The 13852-nt window shown below is 46.4% G+C and overlaps 1 protein-coding gene across 3 annotated transcripts in view; it reads left to right on the forward strand.

The window, feature by feature from the left end:
* The window catches only part of pam (peptidylglycine alpha-amidating monooxygenase), a 285043-nt gene that overhangs the window by 82476 nt on the left and 188715 nt on the right, over positions 1 to 13852 (forward strand). For all 3 annotated transcript variants that reach the window (XM_084326103.1, XM_084326105.1, XM_084326104.1), the window contains exon 4: positions 3660 to 3786. In XM_084326103.1, the coding sequence (XP_084182229.1) occupies positions 3660 to 3786 (127 nt within the window). The remainder of the gene's footprint in view (positions 1 to 3659; positions 3787 to 13852) is intronic.

Here is a 13852-nt window from a genome sequence, read left to right on the forward strand (position 1 = left end):
GAGCTCGCGGTGGTGAGGCTCCCAGGGGCAGTTTATCTATTCAAAGTGTTTCTAAAAGTTAATATTAGAATGACTTATTAAAGAGAACGCTTGACGGGTTATATAGTGATAGGAATTACATTTGTGCTCTCTTTTTTTTCTCAATTGTATAGAATTCTATTTTTTATTTGATCAACTAAGCCTACTTAGAAATTATATATATATATATATATATATATATATATATATATATATATATATATATATATATATATATATATATATATATATATAGAAGTATATATATAAGTAGAAGTTAATTTCCAACATATCTTTCAGCAAAAAGGCAGTGTATAGGTGTTAATTAATCACAAACTACAGGAAAAACAAACAAAGTGACTTCATTCTCCAAACCTTCTCCTTTCACGGCATTATTTTCTATAAATCGGACAATTTCTAGGAACTGCGTTTTTTCCCGTCCCCTCTCCGATTCCTGCTAGAAGCCTTGTTATCTCCCCCCGGCGCCGTGGCTCCCTCCCCGCTCGCCATCAGCTGTTAGCACGCTCCTCCTCCGCCTGCTCGGTACACACTCATTAACGGAGCGCTCCACACTTCTAATGCCGCGCCTCAGGGGATCCAGCCAGCGTCTTCCGGAGACGGTATCCCCTCCCAGTATCCCCTCCCCCAGGCCTGATATAGTAGAGGAATTGATCCGTTGGACTATTGAAAGTTACTATCCATTAACCCTTTCACTGCCACACTACAGAAGGTTAACCCTTTACTATCGTTAACCTTCTGTAGTGTGGCAGTGAAAGGGTTAACCTGCTGTTGTGTGTGGCAGTGAAAGGGTTAACCTTCTGTGTGTTGTCACAGGGAAAGGGTTAACCGTTTGGTAGTGCGGCAGTGAAAAGGGTTAACTGCTTAAATTGCCTTTTGGCTTTGTTGGTCTGGATCACAGCCCCACGGAACGCCCCTTGGCACTTCCTTGTTTTCGACGAAACCTAGTATCTAGAGAGGCCTGTTTACACGTTGTCTGCAATGTTTGAGCAATTATGGGCACTGCGAGTGTCCTTGAATTGTATTTATCTAATCTCATGAGAGGCTGTACATATATGGTGGTAAATTACATAGTGACATGGTGACTGTGACCTGGCAACGGAAGAGGTGCGTTGGATCGTGTTGTTGTCGCGTCATTTTGGGAAATGTAATTAGAATAGAAATACTTTATTCATCCCGAGGGACATTTTGCAGGCCTGTCTGATCTCGCAGTGGGCTGCCACAAATATATCTATATCTATATATTATGGGGGGATTCTGAGATTCTTGAGTTCTTGGGACCGCCCCTGATCACCAGGTGGGGCTGATATTCAATTTAGTTCACTTCCTGTATAAAAAGATGTCAGTGTTGTGTTGTCTTCATGCTTAAAGAAGACCGGAAGGGTCGAAACGTTGCATCTGCCTTTTTGTCAAATAAACACCTTGGAACTACTAATGAGTTGCGAGCCCCGCTTTGTCTTATGGGGGATTCTGAGATTACCATCAGAAACACTCTTTTTTTCAAATACAATGCATGTGCAATACTTTGTCTGGGTGACAACGGTGCAGAGACATATCAAAACATAATTTTTTTTTATATATATATTTTTAGGGCACTTCTGCTTTATTCTCATTTGAGCACTTTGTTGCATTTTGTACGTTAGTATTGTATATTATTTTGTATAGTGTTTGGTCTTTTTTTACTGTATGAAGCACAATCTCAGGGGGCTCATACAGAACCAAGCATTTCACTGTAATGTACATGTACTGTATATGTGACAAATAAATAAAACAGAACTTGAAACTTGAACTTATTTGATGGGTCAGTCGGTGAGTGACGGACCCAGGATGTTGCGATTGCGTGGTGAGCCACGAGGAACCCCCATCAACAACTTCTAAAGGGCCACAGTACGACAAAACAATAGACACTAAACTATATAGTATTTATCACGATATCAAACAATAGAGATGAGACTTTTAACATTCACTTTAAACACTTTTTAACACTACACCATATTTGATCTATTTGATCTATTTATTACTAAAAGATTTGCACTACATCTCTACCTCATCTTTGCATTTTGTGCTTAGTATAGTGTTTGGTCTTTATTATTTTTTTCTTTTTTACTGTATGAAGCACAATCTTTAGAGGGTCATACAGAACCAAGCATTTCACTGTAATGTACATGTACCTTATATGTGACAAATAAAACAAAACTTGAAACTCATCAGTCTCTATTATTTACTAATAGACCTCAAGTGTTTCTTGCACTAAATACGTTTTCCTTTCTCGTTCACCAGTCATTTAGTGCTTCTACAGTGCAGTGCTGGTGAGACATGTTTAGCTAACTAGCCACAAGGATCTGATTTTGTTACGGCCCCATTGATGGAATGCACTGAAGCAGGTGACATCAGCGAACCTGTGCTGCAATTCTAAGCTCGTTTTGGCTACTGTTGTCTTTCTTGCTAAAATTCTAAATCCCCTGCCTTAGAGAGAGACATCGTCATTAGATGACTTCATTCAAGGTACAGAGCCTGTGTGGACCGCAGACAAAGCTAGAGGCCATCTTTTAAAAACCCATTCATTTTCCCAGATTGGAGCCGGACTCCCTTATTTGGGGAATTATGACATAATACATTTGGTACCATAATGTACATAATGTGACATAATGTATTGTTGCCACTGGGGTGGGAGGAGTGCATTAGACGAGTGATGTGGAATTTCCCATGACTAATAAACTCATTGTGACAACACCGATTTGTATAACAAATATAGAATAAAAGACTAAACGCAAAGAGGTGAATCACGATGCCAGACAATAGAAATAAAGAACAAATATACAATAAAAAGCAAAGGGGTGAATCACGATGCCAGACAATAGAAATAAATAACAAATATACAATAAAAGACAAAGGTGCAAATCACAATGCCAGACAATAACAAATATACAATGAAACCCAAAGGTGCAAATCGTGGTAAAATAACAAATGGATAACGTTAAATCAAAAGCAACAACACTAGTCTGTCATACATAATGGTGGTTGGTGATAGATACATTGTTGCTAGTCTGTCATAACACATTGTCAGGTGGTTGGTGATGGATACATTGTTGCCATGGATACAACACGCATGTGCAGCGGTATTGTTGACTACTGTAGGCAACAAGCCTACAGTAGCCCAGAATGCCATAAGGTACTGGATAGCGAGAAGAGTCAAGAGTTTTATTTGTCACGGCATACAAGCATACAGTGAAATGCAGGTGGTCATGCCCGCAGCAATTGTGCAATAATACAAGTAATACAAATAAGAATAAGACATAGAATAAGACATAACAGGTATAATTTACATAAAGTTTACAAAAAGTATGGTAACGACATGCTAAGGTCCTGCGATAGTGCAATACAGTGTTAGCTACGGATGAGGCACTGGGTCTTATGTACACTACTATACAATACTATACAATATACAGTTATACTATATATCATTATGCTATCTTGCTATATCCATCTATTTACTATACAAGAACCACTCCCGTTCTTTAAAAAAAACATTTTTTAAGTGACCTAGAAGTAGCAGGAGAGGACGAGGTGTAGTTGTGTAATAATCATCACCTGACTCCTCCTGTACTCCCCTCCTTCCCCAGGTACCAGGAAAGTCCCCCATCGTCGGACCCCAGCGACTGCACAGCCCTGCCCAAGCAGCCAGTGATCCTCACCAACTCTCACAACATCTCCCTGGACGTCCGCATGCCCGGGGTCACCCCCACCACGGTGAGACAGTAGTCCCAGGGTCTAGTCCCCCACCACGGTGAGACAGTAGTCCCAGGGTCTAGTCCCCCACCACGGGGAGACAGTAGTCCCAGGGTCTAGTCCCCCACCACGGTGAGACAGTAGTCCCAGGGTCTAGTCCCCACCACGGTGAGACAGTAGTCCCAGGGTCTAGTCCCCTACCACGGTGAGACAGTAGTCCCAGGGTCTAGTCAGGGCTGTACAGTGCGATGATATGATAGCAAATTGCCCCCTAATTTGGTCCGTGCGAGTTTAAAATAATATCTGGGGGCAAGCTGGTGATTTCAACCCTTCATTCGCATTTCACTCCTAAATTAATCCATACAAATTGTAGTAAAACATTAGCCTACAACCAGGGCTGTACAGTGCAATATAATGTTGCGGTTGTAATTTAATTAGACAGACCAGCGCGGACCTTTAATAACATGTAATTTAATTGACACGAGCAATGAGCTAACGGTAGCTCCTAACCAAGGTATCCATTAGGATTATGCTAAGCTAACTAGCGATCTCTGCTAACCCTGGACAACGGTCAAAGCGGACTCCACAAGACTAGTTCCATTCGTGAGGAAAGGGGGTGGGTTATATTGACAACGCTTGACAACAGAAGTTTAAACATAACTTCATATTTATTGGTTATTCATTTCTGTATATCATTCAATTTCCATTCTCCGTGTGTCTCCATCTCCATCTCTTCCTGTTTACATTCGAGTGTGACGTCATCACCTACGGCAGCTTAGACGATCAAAACGCGAACCTAGAACAAAACCCGAAGGGGGGGGCTGGCTCTCTTGTTCGTTCTCGCCCCCCCCCTCTCTCTCTCTCTCTCGCTCTCTCTCTACATTCAATGATTTAAAGTAGCCAAATGTTACACACAGTATAAATACTAACTGGATAGTTGATGATATAAACATTTAATTTCATTATCTGAAATATTCTAAAATCATTAAGTCTGTGTGATTATTATTTTCTCACAGTAGTGTGTGTGTGTATATATATATATATATATATATATATATATATATATATGTGTGTTTGGCTAAAGTGGATAGAAAACACAGTACTGTGTAAAAGGCACCCAAGAGTTTTTATATAAATTGTCTTAGATGTAAATAATTTTTTTTATTAGTGTGTCAGTAGACTACTCTTAGTACATTTTCATTAAATTATTTTTTAAAGCATCTTCATGGTTTAATAATGCAAACGTATGTTGCAGGGACTTATTATAATCATCATATTGGCGTGACTGTATGCATCAAAGGGTTAAATCAAGCATTTTTAAGTGCTTTAGAGGAAATGTCAAAATATCGTGATATCATTTAGAGGCCATATCGCCCAGCCCTACTATAATGGTAAAATAGTTATTTAAAAATGTGCCCCTAAAAAATATTCTTTGCCCCTAAATTTCTCATTTAGGGACAAGTGTGCCCCTAGTGAAAAAGCTTAGCGTACAGCCCTGGGTCTAGTCCCCCACCACGGTGAGACAGTAGTCCCAGGGTCTAGTCCCCCACCACGGTGAGACAGTAGTCCCAGGGTCTAGTCCCCCACCACGGTGAGACAGTAGTCCCAGGGTCTAGTCCCCCACCACGGGGAGACAGTAGTCCCAGGGTCTAGTCCCCCACCACGGGGAGACAGTAGGGTCTAGTCCCCCACCACGGGGAGACGGTAGTCCCAGGGTCTAGTCCCCCACCACGGGGAGACAGTAGGGGTCTAGTCCCCCACCACGGGGAGACGGTAGTCCCAGGGTCTAGTCCCCCACCACGGGGAGACGGTAGTCCCAGGGTCTAGTCCCCCACCACGGTGAGACAGTAGGGTCTAGTCCCCCACCACGGGGAGACAGTAGGGGTCTAGTCCCCCACCACGGTGAGACAGTAGGGGTCTAGTCCCCCACCACGTGAGACAGTAGGGGTCTAGTCCCCCACCACGGTGAGACAGTAGGGGTCTAGTCCCCCACCACGGGGAGACGGTAGTCCCAGGGTCTAGTCCCCCACCACGGGGAGACAGTAGGGGTCTAGTCCCCCACCACGGGGAGACGGTAGTCCCAGGGTCTAGTCCCCCACCACGGGGAGACAGTAGGGGTCTAGTCCCCCACCACGTGAGACAGTAGGGGTCTAGTCCCCCACCACGGTGAGAGTAGTCCCAGGGTCTAGTCCCCCACCACGGTGAGACAGTAGTCCCAGGGTCTAGTCCCCCACCACGGTGAGACAGTAGTCCCAGGGTCTAGTCCCCCACCACGGTGAGACAGTAGTCCCAGGGTCTAGTCCCCCACCACGGTGAGACAGTAGTCCCAGGGTCTAGTCCCCCACCACGGTGAGACAGTAGGGTCTAGTCCCCCACCACGGTGAGACAGTAGTCTTAGGGTCTAGTCCCCCACCACGGTGAGACAGTAGTCTTAGGGTCTAGTCCCCCACCACGGTGAGACAGTAGTCTTAGGGTCTAGTCCCCCACCACGGGGAGACAGTAGGGTCTAGTCCCCACCACGGTGAGACAGTAGGGTCTAGTCCCCCACCACGGTGAGACAGTAGGGTCTAGTCCCCCACCACGGTGAGACAGTAGGGTCTAGTCCCCCACCACGGTGAGACAGTAGGGTCTAGTCCCCCACCACGTGAGACAGTAGGGTCTAGTCCCCCACCACGTGAGACAGTAGGGTCTAGTCCCCCACCACGGGGAGACAGTAGTCCCAGGGTCTAGTCCCCCACCACGGTGAGACAGTAGTCCCAGGGTCTAGTCCCCACCACGGTGAGACAGTAGGGTCTAGTCCCCCACCACGGTGAGACAGTAGGGTCTAGTCCCCCACCACGGTGAGACAGTAGGGTCTAGTCCCCCACCACGGTGAGACAGTAGGGTCTAGTCCCCCACCACGTGAGACAGTAGGGTCTAGTCCCCCACCACGGGGAGACAGTAGGGGTCTAGTCCCCCACCACGGTGAGACAGTAGTCCCAGGGTCTAGTCCCCCACCACGGTGAGACAGTAGTCCCAGGGTCTAGTCCCCCACCACGGTGAGACAGTAGTCCCAGGGTCTAGTCCCCCACCACGGGGAGACAGTAGGGTCTAGTCCCCCACCACGGTGAGACAGTAGTCCCAGGGTCTAGTCCCCCACCACGGGGAGACAGTAGTCCCAGGGTCTAGTCCCCCACCACGGTGAGACAGTAGGGTCTAGTCCCCCACCACGGTGAGACAGTAGTCCCAGGGTCTAGTCCCCCACCACGGTGAGACAGTAGGGTCTAGTCCCCCACCACGGGGAGACAGTAGGGGTCTAGTCCCCCACCACGGTGAGACAGTAGTCCCAGGGTCTAGTCCCCCACCACGGTGAGACAGTAGTCCCAGGGTCTAGTCCCCCACCACGGTGAGACAGTAGGGTCTAGTCCCCCACCACGGGGAGACAGTAGGGGTCTAGTCCCCCACCACGGTGAGACAGTAGTCCCAGGGTCTAGTCCCCCACCACGGGGAGACAGTAGGGTCTAGTCCCCCACCACGGGGAGACAGTAGGGGTCTAGTCCCCCACCACGGGGAGACAGTAGTCCCAGGGTCTAGTCCCCCACCACGGGGAGACAGTAGGGGTCTAGTCCCCCACCACGGTGAGACAGTAGTCCCAGGGTCTAGTCCCCCACCACGGGGAGACCGTAGGGGTCTAGCCCCCCACCACGGGGAGACAGTAGGGTCTAGTCCCCCACCACGGGGAGACAGTAGGGTCTAGTCCCCCACCACGGGGAGACAGTAGGGTCTAGTCCCCCACCACGGGGAGACAGTAGGGGTCTAGCCCCCCACCACGTGAGACAGTAGGGGTCTAGTCCCCACCACGGTGAGACAGTAGTCCCAGGGTCTAGTCCCCCACCACGGGGAGACAGTAGGGTCTAGTCCCCCACCACGGTGAGACGGTAGTCCCAGGGTCTAGTCCCCCACCACGGTGAGACGGTAGTCCCAGGGTCTAGTCCCCCACCACGGTGAGACAGTAGGGTCTAGTCCCCCACCACGGGGAGACAGTAGTCCCAGGGTCTAGTCCCCCACCACGGGGAGACAGTAGTCCCAGGGTCTAGTCCCCCACCACGGTGAGACAGTAGTCCCAGGGTCTAGTCCCCCACCACGGTGAGACAGTAGTCCCAGGGTCTAGTCCCCCACCACGGTGAGACAGTAGGGTCTAGCCCCCCACAGGTCGTGGAATTCCTGGAATATCATGGAATTCTGAGTTATTTTTTCTTCTTTTTTTTTATATATAAAAAGTCTCTGGGAATTCAAGGAATTTTACAAATATTTCACACACATTCATTGAATGAACTGGTGGTTCTCAAGCTGTTGTTATGGCTGCTGTTCCACAGCGGGGGCCAACTGTTGTTTCAGTGTGTTGTTCCACACTGTTTATTCCCAAGCTGAAAGAAATCTAACAAACCAGGAAGGAATCTTATTTTTTTTTAATTTTTATTATCTAACATTTTTTCTTTTCTTTTTTTATACTGTGTCATCAAAGTGCTCCCACATAGGCATGGGAAAGTCACGGAATAGCAATTTTTCATCCGCACCACGGGTCAGAACCCTGTAAGCTCCCAGGAACGTTTGAACAGGATGTGTTCTGGAAGATCAGTCAGGAACGTTTGAACAGGATGTGTTCTGGAAGATCAGTCGGAAACGTTTGAACAGGATGTGTTCTGGAAGATCAGTCGGGAACGTTTGAACAGGATGTGTTCTAGAAGATCAGTCAGGAACGTTTGAACAGGATGTGTTCTGGAAGATCAGTTGGGAACGTTTGAACAGGATGTGTTCTAGAAGATCAGTTGGGAACGTTTGAACAGGATGTGTTCTGGAAGATCAGTCAGGAACGTTTGAACAGGATGTGTTCTGGAAGATCAGTCAGGAACGTTTGAACAGGAAGTGTTCTGGAAGATCAGTCAGGAACGTTTGAACAGGATGTGTTCTGGAAGATCAGTCAGGAACGTTTGAACAGGATGTGTTCTGGAAGATCAGTCAGGAACGTTTGAACAGGATGTGTTCTAGAAGATTAAGTCGGGAACGTTTGAACAGGATGTGTTCTAGAAGATCAGTCAGGAACGTTTGAACAGGATGTGTTCTGGAAGATCAGTCAGGAACGTTTGAACAGGATGTGTTCTAGAAGATTAAGTCGGGAACGTTTGAACAGGATGTGTTCTAGAAGATCAGTCGGGAACATTTGAACAGGATGTGTTCTGGAAGATCAGTCGGGAACGTTTGAACAGGATGTGTTCTGGAAGATCAGTCGGGAACGTTTGAACAGGATGTGTTCTGGAAGATCAGTCGGGAATGTTTGAAGAGCAATACTTCCTCCCCACGTGTGTGAGCTTAACCTGAATATCCAGTTTATCCACACCCTCGAGGGATTCGTTCATGCACAACATACAATTACAGACCCCTCTACATTCACCAAAACTCACTCCGGTTGTGTGTGTGCGTGTGCGTAACCTACATCACGGAACCCACCACTCCACCCCGTCCGCTAAGGAACTCGGTCCCAGTGCGGTCTTTCCAGGTTAACAAAGGTTGATTAATGAATCCATCTCGCCCCTCTGACAGCTCCACCCTCTCCACCGACGTGCAGCTTAGCGCCAGCGCTCGCAGCTGCCTGCCGTGGCGGTTATCGGGGTGGTTTGTTCTGCCATGATTGGGGCCGTCCCATGTCTTTATTATTATTTTCTTTCTCTCTAGCGGGGAGAGAGCGGCGGCGTGTGCATTATTTTCTCTCCCCCGAGGGGTGCTGTTCACCCCCCCCCCCCCCCCCCCCCCCCTCTGTGTTTGTGTGGCCTGCTATTGATCTGCTGTAATGCAGTCGTTACTGTTGACTCACCGGTAGCATACGCACACACACGCACATACATGCACAAGCACACATACACACATACATGCACAAGCACACATACGCACATACATGCACAAGCACACATACACACATACATGCACAAGCACACATACGCACATACATGCACAAGCACGCACATACATGCACAAGCACACATACACACATACATGTACAAGCACACATACATGCACAAGCACACATACACACATACATGTACAAGCACACATACATGCACAAGCACACATACACACATACACGCGCACGCACACACACACACACACACACACACACACACACAGCTAATTGGTGCTCCTAGTGGGTTGGTTAGTGAGTCGGGGACAGGCTAGAGCGCTCTTTGTATTGGTGTATCTCTGTTTTCTCAATCGCTGTGTGTTTCTCTCTCTCTCTCTCTCCCTCTCTTTCTCTCTCTCCCTCTATTTCTCTTCCTATCACCTCTATTTCTCCCTCTGTTTTTCATTGTGGATCTCTCTCCCTCCCTCTCTTTCTCTATCCCTCTCTATTTCTCTTCCTATCACCTCTCTTTCTCCCTCTGTTTTTCATTGTGGATCTCTCTCTCTCTCCCTTTATGTTTCTCTCTTCCTCTCTGGAGTTTTCTGCCTGTCTTTCACTTCTCTTCATTGTATTGTATTTCCTTTTGTCTTAGTCTCTCTTTCTCTCTCTCTCTCTCTATCTCTCTATCTCTATCTCTCTATCTCTCTATCTCTCTATCTCTCTATCTCTCTATCTCTCTCTCTCTCTCTCTCTCTCTCTCTCTGGGAGGAGGTGCTCTTAGTCTCTCTCTCTCTCTCTCTCTCTCTCTCTCTCTCTCTCTCTCTCTCTCTCTCTCTCTCTCTCCTCTCTCTTTGGGAGGAGCACACGACGGTACAAGATCAGTTGTAATGGAGCTCCCTGCCAGGCTTGTGGTCTCTGACTGTTATGCCCAGTCCAGAAGGCCGGGCACAGGGGAACTATTCACCCGCGTAGGAGTGTGTGTTACACGCACAAGTAGTGTGTGTGTCCATGTGTGTGTGTGTGTTTGTATTGGGAGGAGTGGTAGGGGGAGGGTGGGCTGCTGCTATTATTATTCTCCATGCGGGTTTATGAGTCATCCGCCAATGACTCATCCACGACGAGGCGGCAGCACTGATACCATAGCCCTGATACTGTAGCTCTGCTGAAGGGGGGTTAGTAGGATGTAGCTTCACAGGACTGATACCATAGCCCTGATACTGTAGCTCTGCTGAAGGGGGGTTAGTAGGATGTAGCTTCACAGGACTGATACCATAGCTCTGCTGAAGGGGGGTTAGTAGGATGTAGCTTCACAGGACTGATACTGTAGCTCTGCTGAAGGGGGGTTAGTAGGATGTAGCTTCACAGGACTGATACCATAGCTCTGCTGAAGGGGGGTTAGTAGGATGTAGCTTCACAGGACTGATACTGTAGCTCTGCTGAAGGGGGGTTAGTAGGATGTAGCTTCACAGGACTGATACCATAGCTCTGCTGAAGGGGGGTTAGTAGGATGTAGCTTCACAGGACTGATACCATAGCTCTGCTGAAGGGGGGTTAGTAGGATGTAGCTTCACAGGACTGATACCATAGCTCTGCTGAAGGGGGGTTAGTAGGATGTAGCTTCACAGGACTGATACCATAGCTCTGCTGAAGGGGGGTTAGTAGGATGTAGCTTCACAGGACTGATACCATAGCTCTGCTGAAGGGGGGTTAGTAGGATGTAGCTTCACAGGACTGATACTGTAGCTCTGCTGAAGGGGGGTTAGTAGGATGTAGCTTCACAGGACTGATACCATAGCTCTGCTGAAGGGGGGTTAGTAGGATGTAGCTTCACAGGACTGATACCATAGCTCTGCTGAAGGGGGTTAGTAGGATGTAGCTTCACAGGACTGATACCATAGCTCTGCTGAAGGGGGTTAGTAGGATGTAGCTTCACAGGACTGATACCATAGCTCTGCTGAAGGGGGGTTAGTAGGATGTAGCTTCACAGGACTGATACCATAGCTCTGCTGAAGGGGGGGTTAGTAGGATGTAGCTTCACAGGACTGATACCATAGCTCTGCTGAAGGGGGGTTAGTAGGATGTAGCTTCACAGGACTGATACCATAGCTCTGCTGAAGGGGGGTTAGTAGGATGTAGCTTCACAGGACTGATACCATAGCTCTGCTGAAGGGGGGGTTAGTAGGATGTAGCTTCACAGGACTGATACCATAGCTCTGCTGAAGGGGGGTTAGTAGGATGTAGCTTCACAGGACTGATACCATAGCTCTGCTGAAGGGGGGTTAGTAGGATGTAGCTTCACAGGACTGATACTGTAGCTCTGCTGAAGGGGGGGATTAGGCATACAAGAAAATATTGTTTGCTTCCTGTTGGTTGTCAGTTAAGGCCATGGGTAGGTAGGGAATTTATTTTATTTTATTTTTTATAAAATAAAATAGGGTATTTCTTTATTTAATTTAAATGTTCACAACATGGATGCATGTACTCTGCCAGCATGTTTAATGTCCATAATACTAAAGGTTTGACTAAGATTTGTATGCAACTTTATTGTAAAAAAAAAAAAATGTATATATTTTTTTTTTACTTAAATTATATATATATTTTTTTTACTCATAAAATAAATTGGGTCGCACCTAAATCGGCAGGGTCGGTCGGCAACGGGAAACAATTTTTCTTTTTCTTTTAGGCCTTAGTTCTCCACTACTGAAAGTAGGCACTTCCGGCTGACTTCCGGTTGCGAATGGTACTTCCTGTCCCATCCAAATACATTGGTTTTAGCTACTTTTCTCCCGTTATTTAAACAACTTTGTCGTCACAGAGAGGCAATGAAACGTTTGTATTATTATAGTATAGAATGTATTTAATAAGCAAACGTTTGTCAGCAGGGTTTTTGGGCTGTATTTCATGTAAAAACGTTCACTGTTAGTTTACTTGCTCACGCTAATTAAGGCTAATGCTGGCTAACAGAAGCTAGCGCAAGAAACGACGCCACAAAGTATTGTTTATAGTGCATTTCTTGCCACCTTATAGCATTTGTACATTTGTATGACAGTCTATAATGCTCCCGTGAGGTTTTTCCGGACGTTTTGGTAATGATTTTCACTATAAAATCATATTTCTAAATGACAGGAAGTTGATGAAAACTGGCCGGAATAGCTTTGAGCTAACGATCTTTCTAAACGTAACGTTAGTTGTTCAAAACATTACCTGTCTATATAATTTGTTCCTCAACGTTATATGGACAGGTAATGTTTTGTAAACTAACTGCTACAGTTATAAGCTAACGTTAGCCAGCAAGCTGCAGCCTGCTACAGTTAGAAGCTAACGTTAGCCAGCAAGCTGCAGCCTGCTACAGTTAGAAGCTAACGTTAGCCAGCAAGCTGCAGCCTGCTACAGTTAGAAGCTAATGTTGAGGAACAAATTATATAGACAGGTAATGTTTTGAACAACTAACGTTACGTTTAGAAAGATCGTTAGCTCAAAGCTATTCCGGCCAGTTTTCATCAACTTCCTGTCATTTAGAAATATGATTTTATAGTGAAAATCATTACCAAAACGTCCGGAAAAACCTCACGGGAGCATTATAGACTGTCATACAAATGTACAAATGCTATAAGGTGGCAAGAAATGCACTATAAACAATACTTTGCGGCGTCGTTTCTTGCGCTAGCTTCTGTTAGCCAGCATTAGCCTTAATTAGCGTGAGCAAGTAAACTAACAATGAACGTTTTTACATGAAATACAGCCCAAAAACCCTGCTGACAAACGTTTGCTTATTAAATACATTCTGTACTATAATAATACAAACGTTTCATTGCCTCTCTGTGACGACAAAGTTGTTTAAATAACGGGAGAAAAGTAGCTAAAACCAATGTATTTGGATGGGACAGGAAGTACCATTCGCAACCGGAAGTCAGCCGGAAGTGCCTACTTTCAGGTTGTGCAAGTGGAGAGTAGCATGTAGCTTCACAGGGAGAACAAGGCTTTGACTCTACCTACCGCTCAGCCCCCCCCCACCCCCCCAGCTCAGGGAACACTGGCACTATCGATCTACCGACAGATGCTTTTTCTCTGGCCCACCAGATGGCAATGAATGACGACTCCTCCCGCCAGAAAGTCTTTCTGAGATATCTAGAGCGTCCAGAGAAAAGGTTATTATGATGTTGTCTGTGTGAGATATCTAGAGCGACCAGATAAAAGGTTATTATGATGTTG

The sequence above is a fragment of the Notolepis coatsorum genome (genome assembly GCF_963971535.1).
Source record: "Notolepis coatsorum genome assembly, chromosome: 12".
NCBI classification, from domain to species: domain Eukaryota; kingdom Metazoa; phylum Chordata; class Actinopteri; order Aulopiformes; family Paralepididae; genus Notolepis; species Notolepis coatsorum.